This window comes from Stigmatopora nigra, chromosome 1, assembly GCF_051989575.1.
Source record: "Stigmatopora nigra isolate UIUO_SnigA chromosome 1, RoL_Snig_1.1, whole genome shotgun sequence".
Classification (NCBI taxonomy): domain Eukaryota; kingdom Metazoa; phylum Chordata; class Actinopteri; order Syngnathiformes; family Syngnathidae; genus Stigmatopora; species Stigmatopora nigra.
Genome location: NC_135508.1, coordinates 15832773 through 15850699, shown reverse-complemented (window position 1 = coordinate 15850699; position 17927 = coordinate 15832773). Strand labels below are relative to the sequence as shown.

The window sequence follows — 17927 nt, the reverse complement described above, 5'->3', positions numbered from 1 at the left end:
CTCCAAGTGTAGTCATGATGTTTAAACTATTTATATGCCTTTAATTCTTTGGAATAAAACCACTTTTAGATCAACACTTGAGAACCGTGTTCTTCAACATATAACACCACTAAAAACATTATAACTGAGTTATATATTCCTTGCACAATATCACGCAGTAGAGTAATAGTATTTCATAATGAATTGGGAACTGGTTTCATAGCATGATGTCATCATATTTAACATAGAACGGGGCTATAAAATAATCCATTCAATGCAGCATGACCAAGTTCATCCAGTTACTTAATATTTTTTTCCATCAAATTGACCTTTGTCTACTTTGTCACATTATGAAATATGCAGCAAAAAAAAAAATCTCCTGGGAGCACACGAGTGTCAAAGTGTTTGATATTTAACACATTTGCAATATAAACCCTCAGGCGACTGATCCACCAGTGCGGCACAAACATTTCAAGTATATGTGGAGCAAGCAGAAAATATGTAAAACTCAGTTTTTAACCTGCTCAGCCTTTCGTTCTTAAATGGATGTGCTGTGCCAGAAATGGATGTGTGACCATTTCCAACAGGGATGGCCGATAATCATGACTTTGTGCTACATTTGATTGATTTGGGACAAATTGTTTCGTGAACAAATGTAGCACTTTGTGAGCATTCATTAATATTGACTGTTGCAGAATCCTCACCAGGAGAGGGACGATTAATTTCTCTGTGTTGGAATGAATATGACGCACAGCAGTTGTTTACAATGGAGTGATTGCCTACATGCCGCTTTGAGATTAGCTAACAACCCATCAAGAAATGCAGCACAACCGAAGCTTTTTACAAATCCATGCACATCAAACCAAAATGAGATTCAATCAAATACTTTGAAATTTAGAGTTAAGAGAAACAATCAGTTACCAGAATGTTTTTCTGTATAATAACATTAAGAGATGTGCAGAGTTTCACTCTTTCAGTGCACATTTTGTGCGTCAATGACAGAAAAGTAGGGATGGGGAACAATGCACTAATCATTACAGATAACTACTACCTTTAATGCACAATTACCATCCCCTTTTGTACCCTTACCTTTCCAGTTCCCTCACTGGGTTTAGAAGTTCCATGCAAATTCAATTTTACGCTTATGCCAGGCAGGCATATAGATAAGACTTACCAGTGCTGTGTACGCCTACTTCCTTTCGATTTTTTTCAAGTGGTGGTGGGTTTTTGTCAGCAACCTATAAAAGGAAACCTTTCCACCAATCTGGTATCTAAGAAATGCAATCAGTGGATCGCAATCAGGTGCTTCTTGTTTCAGCAGAAACCTCATTGGTTAAACTGTTTGTGTTGGATCGGTTGGAACAAAAACCCTCACCCACAGTGGCCCCCGAGGACCAGTTTGCAGACCCCTGCGATAGAGGCTACCTAAGCAATCGATTATTAAATCGATTGTCACGCTGACGTCGCACGAGACAAATCATACGTCAGAACTCGTAACGCAAATGAATCACAATGCACTCGTGTTACCAAATTCTTCCGGTCCACAGTGCAGTTGAATCAAGATGGCGGAAGCCATAACGATGGAGTGAAATTTTGTTACTTTTACAAAATGGTTGCTTTAAAAAAAATTCAAGTGGCAATTTTTAGGGATTTCTGAAGTTTAGGGAGGTTGTCCAGCATTGTGTATACTCCGGAAATTCCAGAGTAGTTGGCAGCTCTATATTATTTTCTCAGGGTGTGAACAACAGCCTCAATTTGGTCAGAAACATCTGCTTGTTGGGAAACGAGCAAATTTTCCTAATCTGTGCAGAGCCTGATTCCTATAGTACTTCAATCTGTCGATAAAATTCTCTTTTCTCACTGAGCCAGTATCAGCAAACCCTGGCTTCAGCGTCACAAAACTCATTCTGGCCTAATCCAGGGAAACAGTTAAGCCTGATAAACCACAATAGAAGAAGCCTAGAAATTCCGACTTCTTCCTAATAGCAATAGACGATAAAATTGCATATCAACATTTTGCCAATTCATTTGGACAAGCGAGGCTTTCAGCGAGGTTGTGCGCTTGAGCCGTGGCCCTCATCTGATGTCAGCTTTTACATATATAAGAGCTTTTTCTCTCTCCATCTCTTTCTCTCATGCACACCCACACAGTGGCTGTCAGAGGCGCATGAGGATAGAAGGAGGAAAGGGAGAGGTGGGTGAAGCATGACACGTGAAAAGGGAAAAGCATTGCTCTTAGTGCCACATACTACAGCCCTCTCTGCATTGTTTCTCTTCACTTTACTCTCCTCCTTTCTCCCTCACATAGCCGTAACACAAATTCCACCTTTTGTCAACTTTCAGTACAAAGCACTTGATACCTAATTTCCCAAGAAAAGAATCTCTTCTTCCCTCTTCTCTTTGAGATGATGATTAATCAGGGCCAATTTATGTGTAAATGAAGGCGTGATGATCTGATTGAACGGCTGGTGTGGTAAAGCACCACAAATTTAAAGTGCAAGTGGGTGATTTATCGTGTACAACGTGATGTTTCTCCAGCACGTGCACGCTTTGTTGTATGTAGACATGTCGGCGAAGGCACAAAAGACATTTTTACAGGTCGCGCTTCCTTGTTACATCAGTAAACGTCTTCACATACCAAAATGATGCATACCAACTGGTTGCTACGGCAACTCAGCTTTTACTGGCTCTTTCTCTACTCTACTGATCCACCATATCTACATTTTCCGCTCAAGTCCTGTTTAGATGAGCAGTGATCACAAGTGAGTGGGCAAACAGAGCGATAAAATGAAATCATCTTCTCTAATTAATGGAAATTTCATGTGATATCCCTCAAATTATCATCTAAAAGACAATATTACTTAGCTCTTGAGACAATGATGTTATGATTTTACATTTGAAGAGCTTTACAAAATCCTCAAGTTGAATCTTTATATTGAGTTTTAATCCTTTTCCACATCGGTCTTAAAGAGCTTCACAAGTGCCAAAGGCATTTTAAATTTTTCATTTACATCATAAAAAATGACATCTTAGTTGTGTGTGTGTGTGTGTGCTTATGTAATAATACAATGAACTATTAAAATTGCAATTTATGAATTCAAAGAGAATGTAAATGCAGCCTTTTTCTTCGCTAGGGTCACGGGGGTGCTGGAGCCTATCCCAGCTGACTTTGGGCCAGAGGCAGGGGGCACCCTGAATCGGTGGCCAGCCAATCACAGGGCACAAGGAGACAATTTTGAATTGAATGCTTTTATCGTCATTATACAAGTGTAATGAGATTTAAAGCTTGCACCACATTGAGACAAAGAAGCATTCACGCTCACACTCATACCTGGGGGCAATTTACAGTCTCCAATTAGCCTAACATGAATGGCTTTGGACTGTGGGAGGAAACCGGGGTACCCATAGAAAACCCACGCAGGCAGAGGTCGACATGTTAACCACTCAGCCATCCTGATTTTTCTTTATGACAGGGGTCGGGAACCTTTTTGACAGAGAGAGCCATAAACAAATCATATGTTTTTCTTGAGAGCCGTTCTCAGAATTGAAAAGTAAATACATACAAAAATGTGTGATTTTTTTTAATAATTTCACCACTTTTACAGTTCAAAAAGTCTCTGAATTGTTTTGACAACGTTGTTATGCTGTTGCTAATCAATCAGGATCAATGAGATTATGCAATGAGAAACAAAATTATGATTAAGGTGGTGCTTGAGGTAGTGTCAATCCCAGTGTCGACATGACGCTCCTATTGGTGCGTTCGGAACCCAGCTCTCACCAATGATTTCCATATTTTACTAAACAGGTTAGTGGAGAGCCATATGCACCCATTGAAAGAGCCCCATATGGCTCCCGAGTCATAGGTACGCTAACCCTTCTTTATGACATCAAATGCTTTAAACAAATTTGATCTTTTCATCTCAGGTCAATGATGCCAGCTGCAAGTCAATGCCATTCATTATTAAACATCTAATGCAATTCTTGGCAACATTTAATCGTTCTGAAAAATGTTGGCTCATTTTGTTGTTGTTGTGTTGGTTTCTTACAAGCTGTGTTACCGCACTCAATGTTTTTAATCAACAGCAGCAGTGGATTGTGCAGCTTCTTTGTGGGTTTGTTGTTTGACATTATGTGGTGTCCAAAAACATAATTAGCTGTGCTTTGTAGGCTACATTTTCAATAAGAATTACATTGGAAAACTGTCTGGAGTAAAAGTAATGAGTTTTTTTTTAGACGCTGTTAAAACAAGCTCGGACAAAGTGGGGTGAAGGGTGCAAGCATAGGATTGGAGAGTAAATGTGTGAAAACATCTCTGTCTGTTTCTGGTGTTCAGCTAATCCAAGCTCTTTTCGTGAGATGGAGTCACATTTTGAAGTGATGTCGAGCTGCCAAATGGGCTGTAGGCTTGCCAGTGGGCCCACTCTCGCTGCACTAAAGAACAGCCTCAGGCTCAAGGTTGCAAACTGGCAAAAGATGCATCCATTTTAAAGGGATAAACATTCCTCACCTCGGCTTGGACAGAAGCTGACAGATTTGATCTTCAAATGGAAATATATGCCGTGGAATCAACTTGTTTGTGAATACTAATGCTGCTCCATTGCCATATTTCGGGCTACTGACTTTGACACATAGCTGTGTGATATCGGCACATTGCCAATACTGTACCGATACCACTTTTTAGCTCGATTGCTGCATATTTGAATAATTTCTATCAGACACTAATTAAACTCAATTTCTGCCATTAATGGTGCGAGAAGTCCATTCCATTTGAAGCGGGAGTTCTGGCAGAAAAGAACGTTCATTCACTGCCACTCTCCCAAGTGAAATGGATTGGACATTTAGTAGTGATTAACTAATTGGTGGGAGGGTGCATCGGGGCCAGAGGAAGAATATATATATATTTTTTTTACCTCACTAGCTGTTATTGATAAAAAAATTCAAATGGTTTAGACATTTAAACTCTGTAACCAATCATTCTAGGAAGGGCAATTACTGCTCCTTTTTTTTTACTGTGGGTTATGATGCTGGTGGTCATCTTGGTAATTCGCAAACAGTCAAAAAACTCACATTGTGCTGCATCAGTGCTTTTTTTGTCTTACTCGCTGATATTGATGACTTTGTTTTAACTCTAGTGAAAACTTGAACAGATGTTTAGTATCTTATGTTTTGTAGTATTTACTGTATTGGTTGCCTTTGTTTCCTTCAACTAAAATAAATAAATAAACAAGATCACAGTGTGTTTTTGTCTGTGACGAAGACATGCTTATAAATTGCCCTTCATTACCCAGCATGCTGGAGAAATGATTTCCATTTTCATAATTTATTGGATGCATAGTGTGACACACATCTACCAAGGAAAAATGTGTAACAACACCTAAAAGACAATTTGGCTCTTCCACTAAATGAAGAAATCAGTATATTAGTGTTTCTGTGGGTGAGCAAAATCCTACTATAGTTAAATTAAACAGGAAAAAAACTCAATTTACTAAATTGGTGGAAGAATGGCAATTGTGATGTCTTAAATCAGTTTTTTTTAATAATTTTATCCTACTTTTAAATTTCTCATCTGTATCAAATTTCCTCAAATTCCAAAGATGCCAAAATGCTACTCCCTACCAAATATTTTTTTTACAATATATTCCAAGAATTCAACAGATATACAGACCCCCCCCCCAAATAACCATGTCATTCAACATTGCTCGAGGCAAATATACCAATTTAAATATACAGAACATTGCAAAAAATGTTTCTTCATCAAATCAGTCTATTCCAAATTAAGATGAATCGTTCATTCAATTTGTTATCAGGTTTTCCAACTTTTGTGAGAGCCAAAGCACTCATTTCTCCTCAAAAGTATTAATATTGAAATAATGACCTCCTCTCAACTGACTTACTAAATGAAAAGTTTTATCTGAAATATGGGCATGATGAATTGAGTTTCAACTGATCTACTGACTAATAAAAAGACATTCTACTATAGTCATGGGTTTATTTTACCTGATTCCATTTATTGGAAGAGTATAATGGATGAACTATATCGTTGTAATTGTTAATTAATATGTGAAACTGCCTAATCCCCTGCTGTTAAGTTTGTAATGGTGTGAATCTATTACATCATGTTTTTTCTCTTAATTTAAAGATCTCATCACAGGAAATGGCGTAGTACTTATTTGTTGAGCAACCACTGTAACAGTGCCAGCTCATCTCATCTCAATCTGCCCATTTGATGCAGAAATATAAAACGCTCCTTAGTCCGGCATCTGTAGAATTGGCAGAGTAACTTGGCTGGATCCATAAACATTTTGGTGCATTTAATATTTGCTTCTAAAGCTCCATGATCCATGAGTTGGCTTATAAATAGAGAAGATAAACGCTACGGGATCTATTTTCATGCCCGGTTCAATTGTGCGAGCACATTTTTGTTTTGTTGGGAAGACACCCGATTTGAAAACAGGCACCAATCAGAGTGGCTCCTCCCATTACCTTCAAATGAAGTATGCCTGGAGAAAAGCCAGCATTCCTACCTCCATACTAATGCACTTGTGTATTGACTATCTTTTTGATTTTTCTCCATTTTGGTTCCCCTTTTTCTCATTTCTCTTGAACAGGTGCGTCCATCCTCTAAATCAAAGTGTTCAACAGAGCATGTTGTGACAGCCATGTCTCTGGAGATGGAAAAGACCATCACCAAGCTTCTGTACGACTTCCAGAGGAACTCAACCTCTGACGACGACTCCGGTTGTGCTCTGGAGGAATACGCCTGGGTCCCCCCCGGCCTCAGCCCTGAACAAGTAGGCGACCTAATTTTCACCTTATTCATATTCAACTCAGATCGGTTTTCACATTTGATACTCGTGCATGCTCCATTAGCTAATGTGTTTCTGTGCAGGAGTCAGACTATAACGAATTCAACTAAACCAGGAAGAGGAATTTAATTATTTGGGTGATCAGTGGCATTTTCCCAATAACACTGAGACGCTTAATTCACTGATTCCCTTCACGGTGCTTTAAGAGTCTTTGGCTTGCATTTGATGGGAGTGATTGGAGTGGGGTCAGACAAATCTCTACAACTAAGATGCCAGGCTATTTGCAGAAGAATAACTGAAGTGTCCTTGGGTGTCGTAAAAGGCGCTTCGGAATAAAATGCATTATTATTATCGAGACATTTCTTTTCCCGTCAGACAATGTGGAGGAACCGAGTTCACATACAAGCAGAGTGACAAGCGTGGCCGAATGTCTAAAAGCAACTCTGTACTGATTGACTGATTACAGTGTTTGAACAGAGGATGTGATGCAGTGAACAAATGGTGCCCGGATCACTCTGCCGAAAAAAGCCATTTCACTGAGAGCAAACTGCTCTATTTCTATCGAAATTGACAGCAAGACATCACGGGAGAAATTATTTATGATTCTTACCCTAAGTGTGATGGTGTCTTTTTGAAGCAGACTTTCAAAAGTAAACCTAAAACAAGTAAAAGTCATTTAAAACAATGAAGGTGCAGATACATCTAATTCTAGAGATGTGGTAAATGGTTTAGCCATTCTGGCGCCACAATGGCTTAATTTGCAGTTTGAATTCCTCTTAATTGTATGCATGATCAAGTTCTTTTAATTGACCGCCAAAGACGATTCAGTACATGCTGTCTTGTGCAACATTAGGGCACATCAAGACAAATAAAATCACACGTTATGCATCTTACTCACATTACCTCTCAGACATCTTGACTTATTGGTCCTCGGTGTATTTTTTAATGTGGGGAACAAAAGTTGTTTATGCTATAGGGTGGGAAACCTTGTTCAAAGACTTGAAATGCATTTTCAAATACAACAACACGTTACCTTCAATACCTTTGTTAATGAGAACTTGCCAAAAAAAATGTCTGCTCATCTGTCTTGTCTATCAGGTACATCAGTATTACAATTCCTTACCTGAAGAGAAGGTGCCGTACATTAACAGCCCTGGTGAGAAATATCGCATCAAACAACTGCTTCATCAATTGCCCCCGCACGATAATGAGGTAAATCATTGGCGAGCATAATCCTATGAAATCATATGGGTTTCGTGGCCAGTCGAAATATTTTGAACTGCTGCAAAACTGTACTTTAGGTACGCTATTGTAACTCCTTGGATGAAGAAGAGAAAAGAGAACTTAAGTTGTTTAGCAACCAACGCAAGAAAGACAATCTGGGCAGAGGAACTGTCCGTCCTTTCCCATTGACAATTAATGGAGCCATTTGTGAAAAGGTAAGTAGAATCAAAATGGATGATGTCATTGATGAAAAATGTCATTTACATTCTATGAGTATGTTCGAATCCATATTTTCACCTGCTTTTTGATCAATTCTAAGGATGAGTTTGCAAACCACTTTATTTTTACATTTTCATTATTTTTTTTCAGTCAAAATATTACATTTATAAACCACAATCACGTGTCAATTTCTTCCCATTTTTCATAGGCGCAATATACAATTAGTAAATACACAGAGTTGTCAGGTTACCCTGTCCTCGCTCTACAATGCTTCACTTTTCTGACACTCGTGCCTTTTCCGTCATTAACGTCATTACGATAGTTTCCACTTAGCAGTTATTATCTGTTTTTGTGCTGTGGGGGTACCTTTGGCTTTCTCGAATTTCTATCTAACATTATGGGCCCAAAGAAGAAAGCAGGCTCTTCTAAGTTCAGCAATTATCGCAATTACCATGGTAACAGAGCTTAAAATCTTAAAAAGAACGAAGAAGGGACAGCAAAACGGAAATATATGCAGTGTTAAGACCAAAGTAGCTCATCGTCAAATGCAGAAGATTTCTTCCTGATTTCTCATAGCACAAGACCACGTTCTTCATCCTCATTGCCGTTATCATTTTCATAACCGAGGCCATCCTGTCAAGTCAGCGGGGTCTATTTTCGGATAAGGGCGACCATGGCAGTTAGAGGGCTACATAGATACTTCATATAAAACCGCGATAGACTGAAGCCGCGAATGTTGAAGCCACAAAGTTGTGATGGATAACAGTACCTCTTAATTTTGTGTGCAACCATCTGCTTCTCTTCTTTCTCTTTAACAGTGCGGTGGTCAGATCAAAGGAGGCGACATTGTGGTGTTTGCCGCCAGGGCGGTTCATGGAAAATGGTGGCACCCGAATTGCTTCGTCTGCTCTATGTGTGAGGAAATATTGGTGGATCTCATCTACTTCTACCAAGATGGCAAACTCTTCTGTGGCCGGCACCATGCCGAACGACTGAAGCCGCGCTGCTGCGCCTGCGATGAGGTACGCCACTCCGGGCCTGGTGCCCTTAATTATTGGGAAGCGCAGAATGCTTGTGAGCACATATACTTGGAACTGGTTGGAACTGGTCTGGTGTGAAAAGATGCCTCAGCACTCATGTTCTGTTCAGAAAATCTGCTTGTGTTTTTCTGTACCGTATGTAAGGCAAGCAGGCAAGTCACGACAACAAATTGTCCGTAATCACTTTTTCTCTTATTAATCTTGTTAGAACGATTGGCCGTATTTTATACTGAGGAACAATATACTGTTTTCCTTATACAGTGGTACCTCTACTTACCACTGCTTCTACATTTGAAATGTTGAGGTCACAAAACCCATTGGGATGTAAGTTACTGTTCCAAGATACGTAAAGCTGTTCAACTTACGAATCATCAAGTGAAGCACAACTGCTGATTCTTCATGATCGGACGTTTGATCGCTGGTCTTTTGGTCGCCAGTCTTTTTGGTCGCCAATCTTTTGGTTCCCTTTGGTCGCCGGTCTTTTGTTCGCCGGTCAAATGTACTTAGATATTAAACAGTACTTAGATATTAAACAGTACGTAAGTATTAAACAGTACTTAGATATTAAACTCTCTCTCTTAGATATTAAACTCTCTCTCTTAGATATTAAACTCTCGCTCTTAGATATTAAACTCTCGCTCTTAGATATTAAACTCTCTCTCATGAATATAATTTTGAGAGCTGGCTTCAACAGTAAACTCTGTCACCATTTGACCGGCGACCAAAAGACCAGTGACCAAAAGACCAGTGACCAAACGTCCGAGCACCCTGATTCTTGAAAATAGTAGCATTTAAAACAGTTGCTCTTGTTTGCTATCTTTGAATTTATCTTTCAGGACCAGTGGTAAGTATGCTGTGCTTTACTTAATATGGCCACTGCACTCGTATTTTTCCTCTTGCTAAAGCGGAATTTGGAATATGTCACTGTTTTCGAGTTTTTGGATGACAGGAAAATTTAATGGCTAAAATACGGAAAGGAGGGCAATCAATCATGTGTTGCTGTGATTCCAAATGAACTTTGAAATAAATTAATGCGCTGTTCATTTAGATAATCTTTGCTGATGAGTGCACTGAGGCAGAAGGCAGACATTGGCACATGAAGCACTTTCGCTGCTTCGAATGTGAGACCACCCTCGGTGGGCAGCGCTACATCATGAAGGATGGACGACCACACTGCTGCAACTGCTTCGAATCTCTTTATGCAGAGTACTGCGACGCATGTGGAGAACATATAGGTAAGCAATGTGTGTTTCATTTTATTTAAATATCTAGCAACATGATTATTTATTTCTTAACACTCACCCACTGGGGAAATGACTAAAAGACATTAAGTTCAAGAGTGTATATCATCGGCTCAGGCCAGGTACCAAATCGGTGCTGAGGAAACGTTAGTGCAATGAGATGTAATCGATGTTATTATACCCGTCTTATATCCAGGTAGCTTCTGCAAAAGAGGATTACATACTTGATATCCGAGACAAGGCAAGAAGTATATTTGTCCTTTCATATGAAAGGACATCTCACCAATATTTTTCTGGTGGAGACAAACAAATGTCAGATTCAAAGGCATCAGTGTTACCATTCCTTCATAGGAGGCCTTTCAAACTCATACTTCGGTAACCCATTGTGTTTTGTTACTAAAGGCATTGACCAAGGCCAAATGACGTATGATGGACAGCACTGGCACGCCACTGAGGAATGTTTTTGTTGTGCTCACTGCAAACGTTCTCTGCTTGGGCGTCCCTTTCTGCCAAAGCAGGGACAGATCTTTTGCTCAAGGTCCTGCAGCGCTGGACAGGTAATTTCTGTGCACCCATCAAAAATATTCATACCAGAATAACTAGTGCGCTATTTCCCAAAGCACAAGCACAACCAGCAAACAAACATGTCTCAAATAGTTAATGCAGTTTACTAAGATAATAAATGTAGGCTTTTTTTTGGTTGAACACAAAGAAATGATTTAGTTGAAGAATCACAACAAGTCGATACACAGCTTAATTGTCTCTCTTCAATCAAAGAGAAGAGCACTTCGTATAATTTTCTGTTTAATATGCACTCGAGTATCATACGCATCTCCTTCATCACCCCCTAAAAGCTAGTTGTCTTGTATACTCCTATTGAGGACTCAACTGCATGTGTGTCTTTTCATTCCAACAACACTCTTTTCTAAACTGTTCAATGTTTCAGCAAACCTTAGTGGGAGTTTTCTAAATACATCCACTTGTATCCCCAGCACACACTGACATTAATAAGTGCGATGAAAGGCGGTCAAATGCCCACTTCACAGCACAAAATTAAAGGACCTGTTTACACGGGCACGCTCTTACGGAATCATAATTAAAACAAAACAAAAAAAACATCACAGATTTGCGCGCACACGACAACACTCCATTCGAACGACGTCACAATCCTGCATGAAAATAATCTAGTATTCATGTATATATATATATATATATATATATATATATATATATATATATATATATATATATATATATATATATATATATATATATATATATATATATATATATATATATATATATATATATATATATATATATATATATATATACACATACATACAAATACATATATATAGATACATACATACAAATACATATATATATATATATATATATATATATATATATATATATATATATATATATATATATATATATATATATATATATATATATATATATATATATATATATATATATACATACACATATATATATATATATATATACATACACATACACATATATATATATATATAGATATATATATACATACACATACATATATAGAAATATACATACGCATACACCTAGATGTACGGATGATTGTCGACTGTGTCTCGTGCTAATAAGGACTTTATAATCTTGTACTGTTGAGAATACAGTACAACTTGTTGAGAATAATGTACAACTTGTGTCTTGGCATTTAAGAGTTTATGTTAAAGGAGAATAGAATAAAATTAAGTTTTATTCATCAACATATCACACAAAAGTTGTTTTTGTATTTGTTGACGAGGCTTGTGAAAGCGCCACTAAATACACATTAGATGTTGAAAACCTTTCACCTCATCATTTTTATTCATTCAACATTGTTTCACTGCTCGCAGTCAATTTATCAAAAGTGGACAATTTTATTCCAATGAGATGAGTGTTATCTGACGCCACACTACAACCGAGCAGATCAACTATAAGCAAGTAACGAGCGCCAGCCAAAAGCTTGGCGGGCACTCTTGTTGACGGCAGCAGCATTTTAAAATTATTATCTTTTGCAGCACATTAGTTCCACTGCCCTTGTGAATCAGCTTCATGAGCATGTGCTGATAGTTTCTGTTTTCTGAACCAGGATCCAGATGAGTCCGATTCGTCAGACTCTGCTTTCCAAAGTGCCCGATCCCGCGAGTCTCGGCACAGTACCAAAATTGGTAAAAAGGAGCGCAGGAATGCGGAGCAGGAGCGCAGGAGCTTAGAAGCTCGCCAATCAGCTCCACCTCCGATGCCAGATCGACTGTCAGCTGAAATTGATCCACTGACTGTTCAGATGGACCGTTTAAGCGTATCGGCTGGCCAAACACCAAGCAGGACACCCAACCGCACTCCCAGCCGCACTCCTAGCCGCACTCCAAGTCGTGCTCCAAGCCTTAACCAGGTGTGGATGAGCCGTGATGACCCTTATGTACCGGGTTCCTTTGAGGCCCCACAACGGGAATCCTCTCCGACACCACCATCTATTCATCTTCTTGGTCCTTGTAACACCAGACAAGGCTACAATCCCAACTCAAATGTTCATGCTCCAGCCCAGAGTCCTGTAAATCCTGGCAAAAGGCCTGATTCCTGGGGAAAGGAACAAGGCAATGCAAAGAGGACACCGATGGCTGCCCTAAGAGGACACTCTTTCAATGATAATTGGATCCACCACAGCCAGGATGAGTTCAGGCCCAACAAACTGCGCACCCAAATGAGTTTCAATGAGATGTCAAGCCAAAACCAAGGATTTTCTGACAAGAGGAGCATTAGCCTGCATGGATTCCAGCGAGACGGCAGGCCCCCACTCACCCGGAGGAACCCCATTAACGCCATGAGCTTCAATGAGCCGTTAACTCCAGTGGAACAAACACCTCGAGGCTCCACAGACTCCCTGACTGTATCAAACGCTACAGGTAGATACTTGGTTTACACTGAGCGATCATGCTGTATAATCCAGAGGTTATATGAATGACTAATATTCTTTGTAATTTAACAGGCCACTCTCTTGATGGTGTCAGCAAGCGTCAGGAGAATTTGTCCAGGTTCTCAATGCCTGACCTGAGCAAGGATTCAGGAGTAAATGTATCGGAAAAGAGCAACATGGGAACACTGAGCTCGTCAGTCCAGTTTCACAGCACCGAGTCTTTGTCCTCTTCTCGTCCCTTTAACAACAACTTGTACACTCCACGCAGAGTGGGGTACCCACAGCAGTACTGGGATGGACCGCAGCCACTGGCCTTCGATAGCAAAGGTCGTGTCGGTGTAATGGGGAGTAGCGGTAACTTACGGATGGCTCCCATGAGTGACCGAATGCCCCATCGACTTGTTAGTGGGCAGGAACTTACTTCCCAGAATCAACAGCCCCAACCAAGACGTCGCAAACACCATCGGGGAAGCGGGCACCACCGCAGTGGCCGCCACCACAAACGCTCCCGTCGATCCCGCTCTGACAACGCCCTGCACCTAGTGGCTGACCGACCTACTCACGTGGTGGAGCTGCCCTACCATCGCGTCCAGGAGGATTACGATCGCTTCCCTCCTGGCCATGCCTCTCGGGAGTTGTTCGGGCCAGATCCGGGCGGATTCAGACAGCAAGCTCACCGACCATGTCCCCGCACTACTTCTGATCTCACCCTTCAAAATGCTGGCTGGCAGCCCACTGGTTTGGGAGGGCCATGCTGGGGTGACGCCTACATGGAGACCGGAGACCCATGGTGCTCCAGCTGCTCCTCTTCCTCTGAATCGGTGGATAATGAGGGCTATTTCATGGGCGAACCAATCCCTCGTCCCGTGCAGCTGTGCTACATCAACAATGAGGAGCTACGCCATCGCTACAGCCCCTCTGGAATGGGTGGTCACCACGGACCTCTGCATGGACCCATTCCTTCCCAGCTGCATGCCCGCCATAGGAGGAAGAGCAAAAACTGTATTATTTCATAAATTTTGAAAATAACAGTGTGGACATGAGTAGGGAAGTGAACAAGATCAGAGAGATAGGTTAAGAGACGAGAAAAGCAACAAAGAGTGGGTAGCTATGTGTGAGATAGTGACAGATAATAATGTTTGTGTGAGTGTGTGTGTGTGTGTGTAGGGGTGGACGTAAAGAGACATTAGACCTATTTTTCATGCTGTGAAGTTACACAACTTGGATAGTGTTTGTGTACACCTACACAGAATGATCTAACTACAAGAGGAAGTTAGGCTGTCTTACATAAAACAAAATAAATGTTTACACCTCCTGATCTTACTGAGAAGGAACACTGATCGATTTGAGTTCTAGAAATGAAAGTGGTCACGGTAAGTAAGATTAGCCTGCTTGTTTTGTGCGTATGTCCATGTTCTAGGAAGATCGGACAATCCCATCACATGTCAAAAAGAAACTAGATTGATATCACAACTCAGTCTCACGAAGCCCTTGGCATACACGTATCAATGTGGACAACGCAGAGATTTTCTCGGGCTTGTGAAAGCTCCGTACTTGATTCCAAGTGGTGTTGATGTTTTACCTCAGCGGAATCCAAGTATTGCTAAAATGGAGCATTACTTAGCTCATCCTATTAGCACCTTGTACAAATAGTTTGTTGAACCTTGTGTGCTCTACATAGCCAACTCTCCATGCTTTACCAAGGGCAGAACGCTAGGGGGCGTCTGCTCCTTGACCATTCAGGCACAGTAACGTCAGGTATGGTCCTGTTTTCTCTTCTGCAACATGCTTTGTTTTTTGAGAGTAACTTATAGACAAGTATGAATAAAGATAAATAACCCTAACAATAAAGAATAATAACAAATAATGCAAATAATCTTACGGTAATGTAAAACAATACCTATTAAATGTTTATATAGTAATACAAATATTAACTCAATGGATATAGTCATGTAAATGTCATGTACATATGGTCTTAAATATCTTTATATTTTGTAACTAAAGAAGCGTTATTTGTATAATACTATGTACCAATAGGGATACTTGCATGTCGTTTTTGTTGTTGTCATATATTTCAAATAAAGTGTGATTCTATGAACAAACAATAAGGCGCTTTTCATAGTCTGTGACTCCCCTCAGTGACAGATTTTTAAAATCCGGTCAACGTTTGAAGAATTATTAATGAAAGGTTGAAGACATTTTCCCATTGTCGGAATTTCCATTTTAGTTCTCGAACATAGTGCTATTATTAACAATCAACACCACACAAATTTGTTGTTGTCGTGTTTTGTTAGCTGCTATTTACCTTGTTCCTTTGCAAGTACATGTAAGGGGCGAAAAAACAACAGGAACAAATACACCCCCAACAATAAAAATAATTGTTTCTTGAAAACCTATCAGCCTAGACTCATCCCAAATTCAGCGTTTTAATTTTTGCAGCAATGTTCCACCATACAACCTGATTGTTTAGATATAGCCGGTTACTTAATTGCTTTTGTCATAATCAGCATTCAAATGAGTGCACTATCAAGGTATTGCTTTGTTACCGTTAATCACGACATGCTAAAAAAATGTATCGGTTTAACGGATGAATGAAAGTAGAAGAAATGACAGGCACCATAGTTAATCATCCGAAAAAAAAAGATTTATTTATGCTGGCGGCCAGGAAGATCCATGAAGGCAGACAGCATCTTGTTCACAGAGAGTGAAAATCATTGCCTTCCTCTCTAAATGTTTCCATGGCATCCATGCAATGGGCGCAGATTCACTTAAAGCGGCAACTAAATTGCAAGCCCTGGCAGTTATTGTTTGTGGACAGGTTGTGATCTATCTACTCCGCGTGATACCAGGCGGGCTCGGTTGCCCTGCAACTGTGAAGAAGTGAAAAGCAGGCCATCTTGCGTACCGAGTGGGTGGAAACACAGGCGAACAATAACAAGCCAAACCAGTTTTATTACTTACAATAGTGTTGGTTTTCAAGCATGTGTGTGTGATCTTAACAAAAAAATTACCCCAATAACAAACAACCGGCCTGTCGAATGATAATAAGCAAGAGCAAATGACCATACAATGTGAAGTAGAATTACATTTTTCTCGGTGCAGTGTTGTATGCACATGATTTTGAATTTTCAAATGATGGTTGCGCAGACTAAAAATGTACATGCACCTTAATTATTTTAGTGCAAAAAATATACTGTACTTCTCATACTGTGGTGTGTTATGAGAAAAAAAGAAGGTGAGGAGTGGTGAACTAAACTCAAATAACAAAAAAACCCTTTAACTGATAAATAGCTGAAACTAAAAATTAAGCAACATATAGGGATTTAAAAAAATAAAAATAAAACAAAGAGTACTCATAGGCATATAACTTTTATACTGAAACCCCAAAGCAGGTATTTTTGTAGAAAAAAATGTTGACATTTTCCATTCTGTTTTTTTGTCATTAGTTGGTTGAGGTAGGGGAGAAGCTGCTACATTTTCTATTCATTTAAAATGCGACTTTGGTCAAAATTATACCTTCAATTTTTCTAGCAGAACCTTAATCTCTGTAATGACCTGAAACATACAAACAATTTCAGGCACAACCTGTCCAATATTTTGACAAAATTTGGCATCTAATTGGCACCTGCCTCACGAGCTACAATATGCTTCAAAATCAGAGCGTAACAAGCTTTTTACATCGTCGCGAGGCATTACATCCATATTATTCAATTGACCAGTCATGGGTGATTTGGCAGTAAAAACTACAATACGTGTGCAGATTTAACAGCCATATTTGGTCATTCTTTGGGTTTGAGAACATTGTACGAAGTTCTAAAGAGTCCCGTGACCAGGATTGTCTGAAAGCATTTTGTCAAGAGGACACCAGCTCAAGGGAGAGGACCAACCAGATGAACTCGTTTCCACAGTAGACATTTCACTCCAGATGGCTGTGAAAGCTGACAGGTAGTTTGTTGGAATTGAAGCCATTAGCTAGAGTTACCAAGAATGCATTAGTGGGGCGCCATGCCAACTATGTTTATTATTACCTTAGCAACTAGCTCTTACCAACTAAAATATATGCTTCTAGGAATCTCTACACAATGATCCTCACACCATATCCTGATATGTTCATGTTATTCAACATAGAAAAGCTCCGACATATTCAGGCTGAATAATGAACAAAAAAATGTAACTCTATCACAGTCCAATATTGAAAAGAGTGATAAATGAAACATTTAATTCACATTAAATGAACCCTTTAAAAAAAATTAACGCACAATGATGGAATTTTAATTTGTTTAAAATTAAGTCTGTCAGACGGCGTCTTCCTGTACGAATGTATTCTTAAAATGGGCGGTTGAGACATCTCAGATTGGATACTGTGAATTTCATCCTGAATTTACCATGAATACTAAAATGGGGTACTTGCTCAACCAACACTCATTTTAAAATTCCATTTTTTTACCTTGTACATATGAACTCC

At 39.6% G+C, this 17927-nt stretch overlaps 1 protein-coding gene across 2 annotated transcripts in view; it reads left to right on the top strand.

Moving 5' to 3' along the window:
- Positions 1-15570, top strand: part of LOC144202260 (prickle-like protein 2) — a 30434-nt gene extending 14864 nt beyond the window's left edge. For both annotated transcript variants that reach the window (XM_077725318.1, XM_077725316.1), the window contains 8 exons: positions 6588-6770; positions 7884-7997; positions 8087-8224; positions 9047-9250; positions 10317-10503; positions 10912-11066; positions 12638-13451; positions 13535-15570. In XM_077725318.1, the coding sequence (XP_077581444.1) occupies positions 6639-6770; positions 7884-7997; positions 8087-8224; positions 9047-9250; positions 10317-10503; positions 10912-11066; positions 12638-13451; positions 13535-14478 (2688 nt within the window). In that variant the 5' untranslated portion in view covers positions 6588-6638 and the 3' untranslated portion in view covers positions 14479-15570. The remainder of the gene's footprint in view (positions 1-6587; positions 6771-7883; positions 7998-8086; positions 8225-9046; positions 9251-10316; positions 10504-10911; positions 11067-12637; positions 13452-13534) is intronic.
- Positions 15571-17927: the final 2357 nt, after the last annotated feature.